The 21,744-nt window shown below is 41.3% G+C and overlaps 1 protein-coding gene across 1 annotated transcript in view; it reads left to right on the top strand.

Annotated features, from left to right (window-relative positions):
• LOC119892387 (whirlin-like) overlaps positions 1-21,744 on the top strand; it is a 185,607-nt gene that overhangs the window by 61,311 nt on the left and 102,552 nt on the right. The window contains exon 3 of the mRNA XM_038704592.1: positions 12,799-12,924. Coding sequence (XP_038560520.1) covers positions 12,799-12,924 — 126 coding nt within the window. The remainder of the gene's footprint in view (positions 1-12,798; positions 12,925-21,744) is intronic.

Here is a 21,744-nt window from a genome sequence, read left to right as displayed (position 1 = left end):
GCATGATTTTTAAAATCGGCATCTTATTATTTAGCTCAGGTAGCATCTGAAGTGTTTGCCTTTAACCAGCGACTACAGGTAACGTTTATAAAATAGAGTTACATGGTCCCCTTTTAGAGGCACTGCAGCTGTTAATTTAAACAAAGAATCTTAATAGCCTCCGGATGTGGTTAGGCTGAAAGGTAAGTTTTTGTGGCAATTTGTCCAGTGTATTATTTTGGGGAAACAGAAATTATGATAGCGTTGGATTAAAAACGTTCAGAGTTTTCAGCTAAGGATTACAACAAGCTAAATGATTTACCTGAAGTGACAAACGCACACGTCAGTGTTGATGTTGTGCCAATTATGCATGCCTTCCGAGAATTGCATGCACCTCACGGCTGGTAACGCTCATATATGCTGAGAAAGAAGTGGATGCAAATCTCTGCAGGTAGCCTACATCATCTGCTTTGCCCAATTGTGCATCCACCTCTTAAGGTCCTTTTCAGACACTTTGTTGTGGTCATTGATCAAAAGGAAATCAGTAGGGTAGGCTTACTGTCAATAGTTTATCAATTGAAGGGGATGTAAACAGAGACTCGGCGCTCGGAACCACCCGCAAGTCATTGGAGCCCGTTATTTAAAAAACACGCATGTCCACCTTCGCTCACAACAATCCATGCATGTCCATTTCAAATATTAAAGTTCACTGATGACCGTGTAAAGATAGTGTTTCACTTATGGCGCTAAATGTGAGTAATAACCGGGGTTTATATTTATTTTGTAACATTTGTTTATGAGAAAAACAGTTTTTTCATGTTCCTGAAAAAAAAATTTAGTGAGAAGTGAAGAGGATTGGTCCGAGGACAGATCCTTGTGGAGCTCCATGAGTAACTTTGGCATGCATGGAGGACTCATCATTAACATGTACAAACTGAAATCGATCTGATAAATAGGACTTAAACCAGCTTAGAGCGGTTCCTTTAATGCCAATGAAATGTTCCAGTCTCTGTAATAGGATCTGATGGTCAATGGTATCAAATGCAGCACTAAGAGCTAGTAAAACCAGTACAGAGACAAGTCCTTAGTCTGATGCAATAAGGAGGTCGTTAGTAATTTTCACCAGTGCTGTCTCTGTGCTATGATGAGCTCTAAATCCTGACTGAAAATCCTCAAATAAACTATTGCTCTGTAGAAAGTCACACAGCTGTTTAGCAACTGCTTTCTCCAGAACCTTAGAGAGAAATGGAAGGTTAGATATAGGTCTATAGTTGGCTAAAACATCCGGATCAAGTTTGGGCTTTTTCAGAAGAGGTTTAATTACAGCTACTTTAAAGTACTGTGGTACATAGCCTGTTGATAGAGATAGATTGATCATATCTAGCATAGAAGTGCTGACTAAGGGTAAAACGTCTTTAAGCAGCCTAGTCGGGATGGGGTCTAAGAGGCAGGCTGATGGTTTAGATGAAAAAATTACTGAAGTTAGTTGGTCTAAACATATATCTGGTTTTACGGCTGTTTCTAAGGTTCTAAGGTAAGTTTTAAGACTATCTTGCCAAATTAAATGAGAATTTTCCAGTTTGGTGGAACGCCAATTCCTCTCAATTTTCCACAATATTTGCTTTAATTTGCAAGTTTCAGTATTATACCATGGAGCTAACCGTCTTTGTTTTATTATTTTATATTAGAGTCGAGTGTCATTTGCAGCGAGCCTGCAGGTCTATCTTTTTTAGTCTAACTGTTATTTAAAGAGGAGTTGTCAAACCAAATACAAACAACTCTGCTTGCAACTTTAATATTTTGATTAAATGTTTTGAACATAGTGAGTCAATTATTTGCTATTTACTTATATATATTATAATATTTATAATATTATTTATTTATTTATTTGCATTTCCAACTAGGTAACAAGAACTGAACTTAAACTTAAAGCAGTAATTTAAAATTACAGTATAGCCATTCATGACAATATTCATAATCTTAATACATGAGCAGAGTAGCTAACTAGTATAGTTTAGCTAAGATTTAGACTGTCTTATTTAAAGCAGCAGTACATAGTTATTTGGGGTCAGCAGAAAGAGCTGTAAACACCACATTTGACATATTATCACCTTACAAAGTTTTTGTGTGTTAGCAAACAAATACATAGCTACACAAACAGTCACCACTGTTTCTGCCGGACATCCAGCAGACTGACAGTGACTGTTTTACTCAAGGACACTTCAGCAGGGCAGGGTCAAGATTGGGGTTAAACCTGAGACCTCTTTATGTGAAGGGCAAGCTGACATGAGGACTGAATGAGAAGTAATGATAATGACAGAGAAAGAAGAAAGTTAGCAAAAAAATAATCAGCAAAGTGAATGTAACATGACTCTGGCTTCTATAAAATAGATTTACAAACATCTAATTTGCTTTGCTAAATAACTTTAGGAGGAAAGGTAATGCTGTTGAGATGAAGTTTGCTGCCAACATCTTTTACAGAGAAGTGTAACTTTATTATACTGCATAGAAGTCACAGAGAGGAGGTAAAAGTGGGTGGAAGGACTGAGGTCCATGTTGTGTACAGTGGGATGATCAGAGCTTTTTCACTGAGCTAGCAACTGCTGGAATGCAGTAAAGTTGCAGGCTGCAAGATGCTAAACACTGCATAAGAGATAACAAAAACCTCAGAGTCAGGTAATAATTCTTGGTGGGTTTCTCACTACAAGCAACACATTTCACATTACACACAAATAAAAATACTGATTAGTGCAACTTTAAGGTTATGGAAAGATCATGAAACATACTATTTGGAATATTTAAAAAGTCAATGCATCTTGCCTTGCGCTTGAAGTCAGACAGACTTTTTAAGACCGCCATCTTTCCCTAACATCAAGTATTTACTTTAAGTTACCTTAACATGACCGCAGTTTAGTTGCCATGAACAACATTTTGTAGGGAAACAAATTATATAAATTGACAGTGAACATTTTTGCATACAAGTTCCTTTTAACCATTTACTCTTTATGTTGATAGCAAATGTAATTCCTGACAGCATTAAGTTTCTTCTGTCTGTCTCAATCCTTTTACTAGCTTACAACCACATCTCACATTTGTCACATCTGGACAAGCTGCTGTTTAGTTTGCACGTGTACGCAGAGGTGTGTAGTAACAAGTTACATTTACTCCGTTACATGTATTCAAGTTACGTACATTGTACTTGTCAGAGTAGTTTTAATGCATCATAATGCATGAAAAATCATTAGTTTTACTGTTTTACTTGTGGATACATTTATTGTGCTCCTTTCATTTATTTATTTATTATTTTATGAATTCATGATCTGTTAAGAGGTACAGTAGGTAGTCAGCTGGTCCCAAGTCTGCTAGTTCTTTGGCATCCTACTGCAGTCTCGCTGAAGTAACAGCATGTTGGTATGACTTTTAAATATTGCTGCCAGATAATATTTAAAAAATGAAAACTTTGTGTATCGTTCAGCGGGTTCCTCCGTGGGCCGGATTTGAACCCAGGAATCTGCAGTAAGGACTCAGCCTTGTACATGGGGCACATGCTCCACCACCTGAGCTAGCTGCACCCCTCTTTTATGTTTTCTTTAAAAGCCTTTTGACTCACGATTAGAACTCTGCTGTGGAAGTGAGGGAGGTGTCATGAGGAATGTCCCCTAGGACTATGGCCCCATCCACACTACTCAGTTTTAGTTTACAAACGGACAATTAAAACGAATACAATCTCTGTCCACACCAGCGTTTTAGCTGTGTATCAGAGGTGATCCCCGTCTACATTAAAACGACTGAAAACGGGCATCCGGTGCCCGTTCGGGTACACTGGGCATGCGCGTGCCGGTGTAAACATGAAGCAGATGGTCTATTCAGTAGTTACAGGAGATCTGGCGAAAGAATAAAGAAATACAGACGAAGAATCAGACCAGATTTCTTTTTGCATGGACCAATAACGAGCTGGGACTGTGACTCAATGTAACACGGGACAGTGGCGGCGGAAAACAGACAGAGTTGCAAAGTAAACGGCGACATGCACAGTACAGGTGTAGGCAGATCGACTGAAGTATTATTTGCACGGTACAGAATATTTTAATAAAAATACCAACTCAAAAACTCTGACAGTAGCACCGTGTGTCTGCTTTGCATGACTTATAAGACCCAATCAGAGAGCCGAGCGTGAGCGTCCGCGTCATCGTTTCTAAAGTTGTCCATTTTTGCCTGTCTTCACTAAAACCCCTCCGGAGTTTCGAAACGCAAAACGGGTCGGCAGTGTTTCCAAACTTCTCCGTTTTAGGTCAATGTTTTTGCCGTTTTAGTCTGGACGGGAGGTGCAGACGTAGCAAAAGGTCTCCGTTTTAATTCAAAAACGCAGTAGTGTGGATGGGGCCTATGTAAATGTAGCTCCTTCCAAGTGATTTACAAGTCACATTCACCCTTTTCCCACACTGATGACAGTGGATGCCATGCAAGGTGCCAACTGCTCATTAGAAAAAAACTATCATTTGTCATTCACACACGCTCACACACTGATGGCACAGCCTGCAGGAGCAATTTGGAGTTCAGAATCTTGTATGCTCAACAGACTGGAGAAGCAGGGGGATTGGACCACCGATCATCTGATTAGTAGGCGACCTGCTCTACCTCTGTAAGTTATCCAAAATTATTTTCTTCTTCTTTCTGGGAAAATTAAACCTCAATGGCAGACAGTTGCACAGAATAAGAAAGAAAATCTAAAAACAGGGTGGCCCTAATGTCTACAGAGACCATCCAGCAGAGATGCTCACAAGTCTTTGAGCTAGAGTCCAAGTCTTAAGTCTTTCGTGGTTATAATGAATGTTTTATCACCTGCCACATTCAAATCAGGCTGCTTCTAACACTGCATAGCTATAAGGGATTCTCTGTCACCTGTTTTTCACAACCATGTAATGTGAAATGCAATTAATGACAGCTTATAAACTACTGTAAGTCAACACATCCCCAGACTCTCAAACCAGTGTAACGTTAACTAAATAAAACTTTAACGTTACATGATCAACAATAAACCTGTTTGCAGCCAAATTTAATAATTAAAGTGATGGCAGGCAACGGGATGTAAATGGTTACATTTATCGACTACGACAACTTTGACAAGCAAACAAATGCTCATTCATCTTTTCATAACAAACAACAGTCGGAGTAAACCTCCCGTAGGTTGTTGCAAACGGTAGACAGCCAATGCGGAGCTAAACATGTTTACTAACCATTTTGCGTTCAGCGCTTCTTTGTTTGGGCCTTGTTGTATGAAGTTTCAAAGCCAAAGTTTATGATGAATGGCACAGCAGCTGCCGGTGTTTGAGAAAAGTGTATGATGTGTCTCTGTTGTATTAGACAGATTTAAAAAATGGAAGAGAAAAAGAACCTAAACTTTCTTTATACTAATGTATTGGGATCAACGAAGGTGAGAGACGGGAGTGGACACGACCACGTGGATGGTTTGCGGACCACTGGTTCAAAATGGTGGCTCAGGAACTGTCAGGCTTTGAAACAGTACCCAAGAGCAGACTGGAGCCGATGGTGAATTTAAGAGGTTTATTGGACAACAAACTAATAGGGAATGAATGAGCAGAGGGGGGTCGGGGCTTGGAGGGAGAGGTTGTGGGAGCTGGCTCCAGACAAAGGTGCAGACTGGCTGGGAGGACAGACATTGCTGATATTTGAACTTGAAACACAACCCTTCCTTCAGTGCTCCCTCAGAAGCCCTGCCAAATTTAAAATCTTGGAAATTTCTCCAGCGTTGAAACACCCTCGCCCTTGCCTGGTCATATAACTTTCTTCTCTGTTCATACTCTTCAGACCTTTTCCTCTTTGGCTGTTTCTCTGCCATTTCTCTATCTTCACAGTGCCTAGAGTCTAGCATGTTCCAATTCTGTAACAAATAGAATATAGAATGTTATCATTTAGCCAGCAAGCAGAATGCGTGCATTCTATTTATGCTGTTAGTGACGGCCATGCTCCAGTAGCAGTCCTGTAACCCCGCAGGAAACAGCCAATTGCAACCCTTGTTCACCGGTGTGTATGAAGAAATCGCTTTGTGTTAGTGCTGGTGAGTTACGCAAAGTAACATCCTGAAGCAGTGCCAGTGCATACAGCTCTGTAAACAGTGTTGTGCATGCATCCTTGTGTACAAAGCTACATTTCTCAAAATAGCCATAAAATAATATTTTTATTGGTTCTGTTGGGGTTTGGGGGTTATGTGATGATAATGCTCAGGCCACAGTGCTGTGTGGGTTCATGAGGTCTGCCATTTGTAGCACTTCCACATCCTCACCCTCCTCTCCTGATGCAGGTGCTGAAGGGATGCAAGATGCTGGCCATGTCAGTGTGTTCTATGGGTCGGATCCCTGGAGGCTACATCACCAACCACATGTACAGCTGGGTGGACCCTCAGGGCCAAAGCGTCTCCCCACCGCCTGACAGCCAGGAGGCCATTCAGAGGAAAGGGCACAGCATGGAGGAGAGGACGGTAAGAACAATGTGTGTGTGTATGTGTATGGTGGTGGTGGTGGTAAAAAAGAAAGGTTCAGGCAGCTGTGGTAGATGTATAAAATAAATAAGAAAAAAATAATCTTTCTAAATAAGCTAGCAGTTTTAAAGCTGGTGGGGACCACCCCAGAAGACAGCAAGGTGTTGATGATGTTGACCAATGTGGGACCCAGCGTTGGAAGTCGGCATTCGATCCTGTGTGCTGGTCAAGGCCTTTGCTTTTGACACTAGCTCAAGAACTTGAGCTGTTTTGAGCGGGGAGAAAGAGGAGAGGCAGTCCTTCGGTGTGAAGACATGTGAAGAGTTTGCATCCAGCAGCGGTAGTGTTGTTGGGTGGGAGGAGCTGGAAAGCTGCAGTTGCTGGTGGATGGTGGGCAGAGGCGGTTGATAGTGGAAAAAAGCTGTTTAGGTTGATGTGTTGGTTGCCAATGAGTGTAGAGTAATAGTTAGATTTTTTATAGTACCTCTCCAGCCTCCGCCCTGTGGCCTTCATGAGTTCAGCAGTGAACCAGGCAGCAGGACAAGAGAATGAGAGTCCAGACTACTTGACAGAGCCAGGTTGTAGTGATTAACCAAGTCATCAACTGTGCAGTTTGGGGTATAACTGTTAAGATGGCTTGCAAGGGTACCGGATAGTTTAGGTATACACGCTTGTTTGATGTTTCGATATGTAATGGTCCTTTTGACACACTTCCTGTGTGTGTGCACAGAAACAGAAACAAAGAACTCAGGCTTTACCTGAGGCTGCAGTTTCAGGACCGCAATCCAAGAGGACCGGAACTGCACGTCTAGGACCCATGTGGCTGTGCATGGCTAGGTGCCATGTTACTCTTGACAGCCCCCCGAAGCAAATTACCCTTACCACAACTATCACCAAGTGTGTGCCTAAACCTAAGTTATTGATTATATGCATGTCAACCGGTTAACCCTACAGCTGCGCACATTGTCCTCACAGCCAACGTGCTAGCAGACAGGGTTAATCTCCTATGTGTAGCTGTGCATTACCACCACCACTCCACTAGATGGCGCTGTTGCAAAAGAACTACAGTCGTAGAACTGCGGTACAGCCTTCGGTACTGCAGCTATATAATATTGGCTGCCACACCGACCATTGGTCGCTGCCACATAGACCACTGGTTGATACTACTAGGGGCTCTAAAGATTGTGGTCGCTGACACACGGACGACTGGTCGCTGCCAGGCTGGAAGGACCCTTTTTATTCCTTGTCACACAAATTGTGACTGTACACATTAAAAGGGTCAGTTTCAAGTTTTTATACAGTCTATGGTTCCAAAGTATAGTGACCTTAGATAATTTAATTGTCGCAGCAAAAGGTGGCGCTACAAAGTATTAACTTAAGGGGGCTAAATAATTTTGCACTCCCAATTTTTCAGTTTTTTATTTGTTAAAAAGGTTTGAAATATCCAATAAATTTTGTTCCACTTCATAATTGTGTCCCACTTGTTGTTGATTCTTCACAAAAAATTACAGTTTTATATCTTTATGTTTGAATCCTGAAATGTGGCAAAAGGTTGAAAAGTTCAAGGGGGCCGAATACTTTCGCAAGGCACTGTATATTGCAGTTTGTGTGGTTACATCTACAGTAATAGCCTACATCTATCTATCTTTAGTCCTTGCCTAGAAGAAGGCCAGTGTTACCACCTGTGAATGAAAGTGTGTACATCTTTCTAGATCATAATAGAAATACTATATTATCGATTATGCCTCTTACTGTTGCACTGTAGGCCTACAGTATATTGCAGTTTGTGTGGTTGTAGCCAATCTACAGTAGGCTAATACATCAATCTAGATCATAATACTTTGATAAATATAGCCTACTATATTATGGATTATGCCTATATTTGTATTGTTACACTATTCTATTGCAGTTTGTGTGGTTAACCGGTGGTAATAAATCTTTGGTTCTTGCCTACAAGAAGAAGGCCGGTGTTGTCACTTGTGAAGGAAAGTGTGGTGAGTCATGATGACCACTTGTTGAATCCAAGCTGGACTGATTTCCAATTAGCCAAATTAAGTTTTCTTACAATTTCAATACTTTTTCCCCCAAAGATGCATTATCACAGAGGTTCACTACTGCATGTTTAAATTAGTGTGTAATTTCTATTAAGAGATATGAAAAATACATATAAAACCAGAAACAAAGAATGGGGCAAACTGTACCTCTCCATCCAATAGAATACTTCCTAATTTTAATAATTAAAGGTGCTGTTAAAAATATTATACCACAAATAGCATAATAACATAATCCTACAAGAAGAACTGATGGATAACAGTCTGGACATCAAAGAAAAACTAGAGATGAATTCCATCGTTTCAGACAAAAAGTGGAGACTATTATGTAGAGAGGGACATAAAACAACACTATAGCCCTACTTGGAGGGCATTTGAATCAGGGAAAAAACATTTCACACCATTTGTTTTCATTGCATCAAAATCTGGAAACATATTGAATCAGCGATGGCAGGGATGTGATCACACACATATTTTGCGACTGCCCAAAATTAGCAGAATATTGGCAAAACATACTAAATGAAATTAAAAATGTTAACATATAGAACTACCATTAGAACCATCTTGTTTCTTACTAGGAATAATACCAGAAGATGTGAAGCACAACTAGAATTCACTAAAGTAAAAAACAGAGAGCTGTCAGCTGTTAGCTGTGACTGCTACCAATGCTGCTGCAAAGTACTGCTCCATCAGCAATTTCAAATCCTTTAGCGCCACCTACAGGTTAAAGAATCAAATGCAACAGACTAATTCAGTTAAATATTAAATCAGCAATCAGTGTTGGACGGGCCCTCGCATGTGAAACGCATCAGATAGTGTTGCTCTGAATTTGGACACTGCACGAAATACTTAAATGTCACTTCCTGTGTCTTCTATGTGGTGCAAAGGAGCACCCAGTAATGATACATTATGTCCCAGTACATCATGTGTGAAACTAATTGTTAATCGCATAATGAGTGTCACACCGGGCTTACTGCCTGTTGCCAGTAGGTGGCGCTACGACTATAACTGAATTTTGGCATGTAGATGTGTTGGGGGCGGGACCAATCACATAAAGTTTGGTACAGATGTGAACATGTACACTTAACAACTTCCTGTTTTGTAGTGAATAATTGATATTCCACTCCATACCAGAGGCACCCCCGGTCGACCAAAACTCACCATTTGTAGCACGTGTATCATTGATGGGATAAGACTGTACAGCAAAAATTTGTCACACAGACTAATTCTCGAGGAGGGGTTCATTAAAGTGTGTAAATCGGCAAATGTACCAATTAAATCCAATCCTGTTGGTTGTTGACCCCTTGACGTGTGTTCAAAGTTTTCTATAACTTTTAGGCCGTCAAAAATGAGATAAATTTAGAGTTTTAGAGTCTGATAGCTTGGGGGAAAAAGCTGCTCATCCGTGCACATCCCGTGTTAGTGATGTTTCCAGTCAGGATGCTTTCTATTGCTCCCCTGTAAAAGCTGCCAAGAACTTGGCGTGGGAATTTGAAAGAAATACAGTCGTTTCTGCGCTTTCTTCACCAGCATATGAGATGTGAGATGACTGTGTCAGGTTCTCTGTGATGCTGATTCCCAGGAACCTGAAACTGTTCACCTGCTCCACCTCAGCACCGCTGATGTAGACAGGAGTGTGTAACTTTATGTCCTTCTTCCTAAACGATCAGCTCCTTAGGTTTGCTGACGTTGAGCCATAGGTCGTTCTCTGTGCATCACCACTGAAATCCGAAAACTCTACAAGAACCAACCCGTTCTCACTCCCACTCTCATCCTACATATAGACGCATGGGGATCCCTATAGTGTCATAGTTCAACACAGCGGGGCAAGCCCTGTAGCGTCAGTTTTTGACGACAAAGGACTGCATAAGGAGGTGGTTGGGGTGGATAAAGGGCCAGAACCCCGTCTTTGACCCAGTAGACCGGTGTTTGTGTCCTGTGTGAAACAAAAAGTCACCATAAATATTTTTAATTTAAGTTCTGTCAATTGCGTAAGTTTCAAGTGATAGTTAGTTAACTTACGTGTTAACTGATGTACGTAGTTATTTGAACCCAAACCATGATCTTTTCCTACCCTTAACCAAGTAGTAAGTACTTTTTGTGCCTTAACCTAGCTAAATTGACACGTTTCACAGCTTTAATAATGTGCCGTTTCAAAATGCCAATGTTTCGAAACGCTAGCGTTATTTTGAAAGTCTAACCGGATGTTTTATAATTATTGTTGTTATATTACTGAATTTTGCATATTTGTTGTTGCTAAGCATTGCTATCTCAGAGCCATAAACGTTTATAAATTACATTTAAGGAGTACCCAGGGCGTTAAAAAGCGATGCCAAAGGACCTTGACCAAGCGTCAATATGTGACGAGTCGGGAGTGAGAATGTGTTTGTCTGTACAGCCTCCTGGACCATCAGACAACAATCTCCTACCGTCACCCTTCCCCTCTATATGCATTAATCCGTCCTCTATAATCTATACATTCCACATTTGCATGAACCTCTAAATTACATATTGTTGTGGTGTGGTCCTTGCTAGTGAATCACCCGCTGTAGAGCCCTCAGGTCCTGGGCTGTTCACATGCCATGCCAGTTTCTAATGTTTACAGTCAGGATACTTGCTATTGCTCCTCTGTAAAAGGTAAGACATTTTGCCATCTGAAGTTTCCTTAAAAAATACAGTATTTTCTACAGTATTTATTTTATTTTATTTTTTCCAGTATGGAGATGTGAGATGACCGTGTCAGGACCATGTCAGATTGATGTGGTTCTCCTGGATGGCAGCAGCTCTAAACATGTGCCAGTCTGTGCACTCAAAAAAAGTCCTGTAGAGCTGCTGTAAATTCATCTGTCCACACGTTTCACCCTTTTAATTAGGTGGGAGTAATTGGGCAGGAGAAGAAGGGAAATGTTATTAATTAGCGCCTGGTGGAATGGCAAACAGCAGCAACAAAAACACTGGTGAACTTTCTAGCAGATAGTGTTGTTAAACTTGACATCTGGGTAATGTTGTCCATCAACTTTGACTACGTTTGAGCACCAAACATTATTGATGTAAACATAGACCCTCGTCTCTTTTTACAGTCTTGTGTTCTGTCGGTATGGAACACAAAGTATTTTAATGAACATGGTTTCTACAGGGTGACAGTGAAAGTATTCATTTTGGGTTAGAAATGTTTAAGAACTCAGCTGTGGAGCGATTAGGCCTTAAAATTAGTTTATATAAATATGGTTCAGCATTTCTCATACAGTGCTCCACCCATGAACTGGATCAGGAAAACTACAGTATATCAGTCCAATAGAAGTTGATTCCAATTTACTCTGGTCTTCATGATAATTACATCAACAATTAGACAATATCCCAAAGTCCACTCTTCTCGTGGGATCAATGGTCTACTGAGGCAGACTAGAGTCGCTTTAGAGGCGGATTCATGGCTAATCCACAGGGCACAGCTGTGTCAATTCTGACTGGATGGCTTCATATACCACAGGGAGCATTTCAGAAGCAGTGCATTTGCCTGCCTGATTTTTGTCTTCTACCCTGGTTAAGTACTACTACTACTACTCTGTGCAGTCAAAAATCAACTCGCTGCATATTCTCCATGGAGCATAGTGGAGATCCGCTTCTGCCACGCTTCGCCGCATCTGATGGAATCCCATGCGTTGTCTAGAATGGCTGTGATCAGCTTCGGCAGCTGCGTAGCAGCCCAGTAGAATCAAGCCTTGAAGATTTGGTTCACGAATCAAACCAATGCAAGGATCAAACATTGTTCGAGTTGGATCAGAGAGCAGTTGTGAGTAGGGCTGGGCAATAAAACAATAATGATAATTATTGCAACATAATTTTCCTCAATAACAATAAAACGAATGTTTAATTTATCGTCAATAATTTAATTAATTTGAATCATGAATGAATTAGCTCTTAATTTTTCTATTAAGATATTTATTTTGTTGAAGAAAAGGGACTGAAAAAAAGATTTACTAATCATATTTTTTGAAAAAACATGTTATCATAATAGTTTTGAATGTTCTAATGTCAGATTTGTGAAGTGATCCACTGTTTGGCAACAAGTGTTTGTCACGTTCTGACCATAAAGAATGACATCAAACTGAATTAATTCTGCATTGATACATCCTGCTGCTTTTCTCCCACTTGACACCCTATATGACTTCTATGAGCGCCTAACATCAAGCCTCATGTTGTACCATTTACACAGAATGGTTTGATTTATTGACAACACAGAGGGATCTGAATGTCATGTCTCCCCAACAGGTAAAACTGAACATGGACAATGGTCGCTCTCTGGGCCTAATGATCAGGGGTGGTGCTGAGTATGGACTGGGGATCTACATCACTGGAGTGGACCCTGGATCTGCTGCAGATGCTGGTGCACTAAAGGTACCCCAACTCAACCTTGATATCAGTCTTTAAAACATTGTTGTATTACATCTGCCCAACATGTCCAATCTAATGAAAATAGAGATATTTATGATCATTGCAAAGGATCATTACCTGAATTTATCAATACATTATTCTAAGTTTCACTTAGTCACTTAGGTCTCCACTTGGCCAAACATAGTTTGGAGTTTTCCTACATTGGTAGGTAGGTTTATTGTCACAATATAACAAGTTATATAGTGAAATTGAGTTTTGTAACTCCCTTCTGCTACATAGCAGACAATATACATTAACACAGAATCAATTATAAAAAATGGTAAACAGAAATAAAGTATAATCACTGGAGCAGTGCTGAGGATGAATTTGAGTTTTAGAGTCTGATAGCTTGGGGGAAAAAGCTGCTCCGTAGTCTGGTGGTGTGGCAGAAGAGACTTCTATATCTCTTCCCAGAATGCAGCAGGGTGAACAGGCTGTGGCTGGGTGGGTGCTGTCCTTTAGTATCCTTTGGGCTCTGCGTAGGCACCTCACCTCACCGATATGACTGATGTTCAGGAGATGGGTACCAATGATCTTCTGAGCAGTTTGAATCACCCGCTGCAGAGCCCTCTGGTCCTGGGCCGTGCACATCCCATGTTAGTGATGTTTCCAGTCAGGATGCTTTCTACAGGAACTTGGCGTGGGAATTTGGCCTTCTTAAGCTTTCTCAAGAAATCCAGTCGTTTCTGAGCTTTCTTCACCAGCGTGGAGATGTGAGACGACCATGTCAGGTTCTCTGTGATGCTGATTCCCAGGAACCTGAAACTGTTCACCTGCTCCACCTCAGCTCCACTGATGTAGACAGGAGTGTGTGTCTTTATCTCCTTCTTCCTAAAATCAACGATCAGCTCCTTAGTTTTGCTGACATTGATCCGAGCTGACTGGGGCCTGTTTGTGAGGAAGTCCAGTATCCAGTTGCAGAGTGTTGTATTTAAACCCAGAGTGCTGAGTTTGCTGATAAGTTTCATGGGGAGATCGTGTTGAATTGTGTTTGAACTCCTCAAACAGCATTCTGATGTAGGTGTTGTTTTTCTCAAGGTGTGTGAGGGCTGAGTGGAGGTCAGTGGAGATGGCGTCCTCTGTGGATGTGTTGGTTCTGAAAGCAATCATCAAACAAAACTTCAAGTAAATCTTCAGATTAATTGTCTAATCAGTACTTCCAGATGACTGAACACTGTAGAATGCGCCCTTAATTTTTTACTTAATTATATTTATAAAAAGTACAGTGTACAGTTTGGATGATAAGTATGTGTGTTGGTTTTATGAAGTTATTTAACTTAAGTTCAGGAACAGGACCACGCCTCTCTCTCTCCCTCAGTAATTCAACCACCTGTGCTTCATTCAATTCCTCCACCCATGCCTTCTTAATCCACCTGCATATAAGCTCGTCCAACTCCTTTCAGTCTCGTTTGTCTCAGTTCTCACGACCGTCCATTTAGACTCAGACGCACACTCTCAAGTTACTCAAAAGTACTTATTGCTCACCTTAACATGGATCACGAGCTGGTTCTCAGCCCCTCCGATCACTATCTGTACGACGATTAGTCCGTGGTCTCTGAATTTCCTCTGCCCATAGTTACATCCACTCCAACGCGGCCAGCCACTCATTCACTATGACTGCGCTTCGTCACCAAGTTCCTCAGCACCGCATCGTCCACTATTCCCCATCCAGCAGCTCTAGTCTGACTCCACCGAAAACACACACACAGGCCACAGCTGCCACCGCCGGCTTTTGGGAGAAGTTCGCTCTTCTAGACGCTGGACTTGCGACCGGCCACACACTCCAGACAGTCCACTCACTTCTGCATTCCGCCAACCGCCAACTACAGCTTCAGCCCTCAAAGAGGGTGAGGTCGTGTCACCCCCTGTGCCTGATTCCCTTGGGTCTGATTTTTTCCAGTTTGTTTCACCTTTTCGCCCATCCATGTCTCAGCAGGCTGCACACCCTACCCCTGCACAAATATCCCTCCATACCAGCATCATTACTTCTTCCCTTCCTTTAGCTACAGCTAACATAGCTCCTTCGGCTCCCCCCACCAGCCGCCCATTTCGCCACAGCCACAACAAGCCACAGCGTTTCATGTCATAGACCCACTCCATTTGCTCCTGTTCTTTCCATCATGTCATGTCCATTCACCAGCCCCCATCTCTTTCTCTTACATCGACCACATAATGCGACCCAAAGACATCAACTTACACACTAATGCAGCCCCCTCTACTGGCTTCAGCGGCTACTATGGAGGCAGATGGTTCACCGCTAAGTGGGCACCAGAACTGTTCTTACTCTCCTCCTCCTCCGCCCTTTACAAACCATAATAATCATCGCTGCCATTCTTTGGGGGCATGAGTGGTCCAAAAGTCATTCTGGTACACACAGACAACCACACCGCCGTTGACATCGAAAACCAAGCTCGCTCCCACCCACTCGACATGAAGTTCATCCGCAGACAGACATTAATCCCCACCCAACACCAATTCATCATCCGTGCCGTTGGTCTTCCCATGCCTACCTTAGCTACGTCCACAACAACCTCAGCAACGTTCAAAGAGCCCATCTCCATTAAGTCTAGTAACTAATTTTGGGGGTTGATAAGCAAGCTCAAGATGAGCCTGGCAACCAAACCCTAAACAGCCATCTTCATTCCTCCGTTCTCGACCCATTCATCCCTTTCCCCTCTATCCCTCCCTCATAAATACTCCTCATTATCCAAATAAACTACCTTTTTATACCTCACGTTGGCGCGGTCTTTGTTAGTGAAATTAAGTTATATAACTAAAGTTCAGAAACAGGACCACACCTCTCTCTCACTAATTCAACCACCTGCATTTCATTCAATTCCTCTTCCTCGTGCCTTCCTAATCCAATCACCTGCATATACGTATATAAGCTCGTCCAAACACTTTCTCTGTCATTTGTCTCAGTTCTCACATCCTCTCACAAAGGGTGAAGAATCTGGCCATGAAGAGCAATGCTGTGCACGTTTATGCGCGAGGCACAGCAGCATAACTTCATAGATCATTTAAATATCCGTACTCCAACAGAATCAGTGAGGATCTAATCAGTTATTATTAATTATGGTTCTGTGTTCGTATAAACATCCAAAAGTGTTCATATAAGAGTTGGGTTATGAGTTAGAGTAAAGCAGCCATCCTCCTGATCAATCAGAAGCTAAAAGTTTAATTATTTTTTCTGTGGAGAGTTTTCTCTGTGCAGTTTATAACTACAGCTTTTAGTCTTGCTGCTTAAATGTCCCACGACATTTGGAAATGTTTAAAATGACAGCAGCCTCTCTAATCGTTAAAGTCAATATTTAAAGGAAACACTCATACATCAGTGCAAAACACAATAAAGAAATCACCTGGTACTCTCACACTCTCTCTCTTGCTTGTCCACATGACAACCCCCCCGCGAATACCTGCTGCCTGATTCTGATGAACCTGTTAACATTCTTGCTGTCTGCTCCCTATTAGACTGCTAAACCTATTAGGATTGTTAACATATGCTACTTGACTTACAGCCTCACTCAGGCAGCTGACTTCACTGTCAGGACAGCCCTGTAAAAATGCTTTATTAGCCATGCTAAATCTCTGCTGTGTGCTTTTAGGTCAGCTTTCTGCCCCAACAAGCAGGCCACTCCAACTCTGTGCTATTTTTCAACGTGCCTCAGGCAAGAAGAACAGATGCCAGTGTTTCCTACCTGTAAACAATCTGGCTGAAACCTCAATATGGCTTTCATAATAATACAGTGTCCTACTTGGGGATAAAAATAAAACATCAGATGTTGGTGAAAGAGAGAGTTTAAAAAAGCAGAGCTTGAAAGGCCTTCTGAAAATTCAAATGTCCATTGAAAGATGCAGTGTGCATGTTCTCAGTTTCTTTGACAAGGACAGATGAAGAGGTACTTTTTACCATGGAGGACTGGCTGATCATGCTGCAGAACTGGAACTTTTGACATGCTAAAAAAGACAATTTGAAAGTGGAAAAAATAAGAGTGCAGAGAGGGTGAAAGAGAGGAGGCACTCATGAGAAAAAACACAGTGGATGTTTTCTCTTCCCCTTTCCAAGTCTGACAGATGTGCTGTCTGCAGCCATTTATTGTTAGTGATCTACTATCCATCTTTACAGTCTTTATAATATATGTGTATGAATGTATATCATTTCCTGGAAAACCATCCCTCCCTCCCTGTCTGCCAGTGTTGTTGCAGTAAATAAGATGGAGGGTTGGCTGGACAATGCAGCAGGTGATCATCACATGGCTACAAATGTCAGACATTATACATTTAAATATGTCTAATACTAACTAGCCTACTATTAAGGGTAGTACATGCCTTAAGGATTTTCAATGATGGAAGTGAAGTGAGTTGAAAAACTTTCATTTGATGAACATATGTAATGTTTAAAAAGTGATACAATAGTACTACCATATTGTAAAGATTGTTTCACTTTAATAATTATGTTAATTTTAGCAAAGAAAAAGAACATCTAAATTGCACAACACTTATGTATTCATTTGATAAATTCAGTGGTTTGTTCTCTTATCTTGTCTTTCACATGTAACTATTAATTGTTAATTGTTTGTACACAGGATGCGCTCAAGAAAAGTATATCATTGCTTCATCCCTGGGCATGTTTTAAAAAACACCATCTGTTCACCAGAGCCTGGAAACTCCCATAGCGCTGTTACTAAGCATTTTATCTGAAAATGTCTGTTGTTGTGCCGTGTATAGTCAGTCCTGTAAAGTGTCCTTGGGTTTCATGAAAGGCGCTACATAAATTTAGGTTAATATTATTATTGAATTGTATTCACAATTTTGAACCATTTATTTTGTGTTGGCAGTTTTGCCTTGTACCATCTTAAAGGTACAAGGTACAAGGTAGGTTTAATGGTCACATTACTACAGGGTTGTAAAATTAAATATGGTTTATAACTCCCTTCTGCTACATAGCAAACAATATTCAGTACTTAAAAAACACTTGTAGAATGGTAGTTCCTTTGGGCTCTGTGTAGGCACCTCACCTCACCGATATCATTGATGCTCGGGAGATGGGTACCAATTATCTTCTGATAATTTGCAGTGTGTTTTAATCACACGCTGCAAAGCCTTACTGTCCGGGGCCGTGCACATTCCATGCCAGTTGGTGATGTTTCCAGGCAGGATGTTTTCTATTGCTCCTCTGTAAAAGTTTGTAAAGAATTTGGCAAGGGAAGTTAGCCTACTTAAGTTCTTAAGAGCTTTCTTTACCAGCATGGAGATGCGAGATGACCATGTCATGTGATGCTGATTCTCAGGAACCTATAATTGTTCACCTGCTCCACCTCAGCACCACTGATGTAGACACAAGTGTGTGTCATTATCTCCTTTTTCCAAAAATCAACAATCAGCTCCTTTGTTTTGCTGAAGTTGAGAAATAGTGCACCACTGTGCAACATGGTGGTGTCGTCCACAAACTTCACCACAGAGTTCTCTCCATGTCGGGGGATGCAGTCAAGGATGTACAGTGTGAACAGGAAGATGCTGAGCACATAGTCCTGGGGGGCTCCGGTGTTGAGCACTAGAGTGGAGGTGGTGTGACTGCCAATCCTGTCTGGGGTCTGTTTGTAAGAATGTCCAGTATCCAGTTGCAGAATGTGGTAAGGCCCAGAATGCTGAGTTTGCTGATAAGTTTCATGGGGGTGATTGTGTTGAATGCTGAGTTGAAATCCACAAACAGCATTCTGATGTAGAATCAGAGAATCAGAAGAAGCTTTATTGCCAAGTAGTGTTTTACACATACGAGGAATTTGCTGTGGTGATAAGGTGCTACAAGTAGACAAACATACAGTCAACATAAATAAATGTAGAAATATATAAATATGGAATAGAACAACGTTGCAGATATATACATGTGCATTATTCTGGGTCTGTGCCGTGCAGAAGTAACGCAACGGAAGAGAATATTGTGTACATATAAATACATAAACTGACTGAAATATACAACAACCAGGTTAAAAATCAACAACAAATATGTGCGACATGCCAGGTCTGAGCCCGACACGAGATGAAACAGTATTTACATGTGCAGAGACATGTGTATCGTTTGCAAGGGGGGAGTGTCAGTGGGGGACCCGGGCCTTGTTAATGAGGCTAGTTGCAGATGGGATGAAACTGTTTTTGTGGTGAGAGGTTTTGGTCCTGATGGACCGCAGTCTCCTGCCAGAGGGGATAGTCTGAAACAGTTTGTATCCAGGGTGGGAGGAGTCAGCTGCAATCTTTCCTGCTCGCCTCAGAGTCCTGGAGGCGTACAGGTCCAGAAGAGAAGGAAGATTGCAGCCAATCACCTTCTCTGCAGAGCGAGTGATGCGCTGCAGCCTGCCCTTGTCCCTGGCAGTGGCAGCAGCGTACCAGATGGTGATGGAGGAGGTGAGGATGGACTCAATGATGGCGGTGTAGAAGTGCACCATCATTGTCTTTGGTAGGCTGAACTTCTTCAGCTGCCGCAGGAAGTACATCCTCTGCTGGGCCTTCTTGATGATGGAGGTGATGTTCAGTTCCCACTTGAGGTCCTGGGAGATGATGGTGCCCAGGAAGCGGAAGGAGTCCACAGTGGTGACTGGGGAGTCACACAGGATGATGGGGGAGGGTGGGGGTGTGCTCTTTCTGAAGTCCACAACCATCTCCACAGTCTTCAGAGCGTTGAGCTCCAGTCTGTTCTGGCTGCACCAGGTCACCAGATGGACGATCTCCCACTTGTATGGAAGATTTAATTGGACTTTAATATTTGTAACCCACAGAAGACAATCTACAAATGTGTACAATGATGCTCAAATATTTCACTATCTGCAAATGTGTATTTTTACATTTGTGATGTGTAAAATCATATCCACAGAAATACAGGGTGATGTGTACACACAAAACTGTTGTTACACATTTGCAGATTACTTTGTGTGAATTTGTGGGTCATGTTACATTTGTAACTTCCTTTCTACACATTTGTGTAATTATGTCCAATGTGTACTGCAGAGATCTGTAAAAAAAAAAATATAAACACAAATATCACACGATTTGCAAATACACACAATTAAATCTGTACAAAGATCTTTTTATTTCACATACAAAGTGTGATTTACGCATTTGTGGATCCATTTCTACAAACAAAACTGTTTTTACACATTTGCAGATTACTTCCAGTGAATTTGTGGGTCACGTTACATTTGTAAGTTCCCTTTTACACATTTGTGGAAATTTGTTCAATGTGTACTGCGGAGATCTGTAAATAAACATATACACAAATATCACACAACCTAAAACATGTATTTTTACATTTGTGTTGTGTAAAATCACATCCACAAAAATACAGTGTGATTTGCAAATACACACAATTTAATCTGTACAAAGATATTTTTATTTCACATACAAAGTGTGATTTACGCATTTGTGGATCCATTTCTACACACAAAACTGTTGTTACACATTTGCGAATTGCTTCCTGTCAATTTGCAGGTCACATGACATTTGTAACTTCCTTTTTACACATTTGTGTAATTTTGTCCACTCTGCAGTTACGCCAAAAGAATATGCAGTGGTTTTTGATGCTGTGCCAAGGAGTGTGCTGCAACTTCTTAGAGGTTCGGCTATTGAGGTCTCAAGGATCCAACCATTTAATAGTAGTATATTCCTTGGAGAAATTGACATTACTAAAAATAAATGTTCAAATAAATATATCAGGAACTGCATACAAGGTATAACTCTGTCTCCAGGCAGACTCTTCTGGACTTCACTTTAAGGAGAAATTAATTGGCCGAAAATGTGGCTTATTGTAGACAAATTCTGTCTTAACAACAAAGTAAAAGAGGTTTCCTTTAAGATATTACATCATATATATCTGGTTAAAAAGACATTTGAGAGATTTAGATTGAATATTGAGTATTCTTGCACTTTTCTGTCAATTCCATGAAGAAACGTCGGCGGTAATGACTCTCCGTTACGCCAATCAGAGGTCACTAAGATTAATGTTGAGTCGGTGTGTACATATGCAAAACAATGTCGGACACTGTAGTTTTCACTGGACTGCTGCCAAATCTGACCAGTGGTGACAGCACTTTGTAACTTGTTTTTGAAAAGTGCTCTACAAATAAGGATTATTATTATTATTATTATTATGTATAGCCGCATGTCGTCATTCCGCCGCTGGTTGTCAAGGTGTGTCCAGCAAACGATGTGGGCTTTGTAGATCATTGGCAGACTTTCTGGGGAAGATCTGGTCTGATTCAGAGAGACGGCATCCATCCCACTTGGGAAGGAGCAGCTCTCATTTCTAGAAATCTGGCCAAGTTTATTAGTGGACCAAATCCATGACAACCCAGAGTTGAAACCAGGAGGCAGAGTCGCAGTTTAACACACTTCTCTGCCCTTCTAATTCAGCAGTTACCCACCCAAAACCCTACGCAGAGTCGCAGTCTAACACACTTCTCTGTCCCCGACCATCGAAATTATTTAAATCAAAGGTAAACAGAAGAGGAGCTGTGCATAAAAACCTAAAATTAAAACCACAAGAGCAATAGTGCAAACGAATAGGAAATTAAATGTGGACTCTTAAACATCAGATCTCTCTCCTCTAAAGGTGTACTAGTAAATGAACTATATCAGAATATGATATTGATTTATTTTGTCTTACTGAAACCTGGCTGGGTGATGGAGAATATGTTAGCCTAATGAATCCACCCCCCCAGTCATATTAATACTCACATTCCTCGAGGCACAGGCCGAGGAGGTGGGTTTGCAGCTATCTTCGACTCTAGCCTA

Source organism: Micropterus salmoides, unplaced genomic scaffold (assembly GCF_014851395.1).
Source record: "Micropterus salmoides isolate LMB-PRFRI ecotype aquatic unplaced genomic scaffold, ASM1485139v1 Ms_hic_scaffold_7, whole genome shotgun sequence".
Lineage (NCBI taxonomy): Eukaryota > Metazoa > Chordata > Actinopteri > Centrarchiformes > Centrarchidae > Micropterus > Micropterus salmoides.
This window is presented reverse-complemented; position numbering and strand designations above follow the sequence as displayed.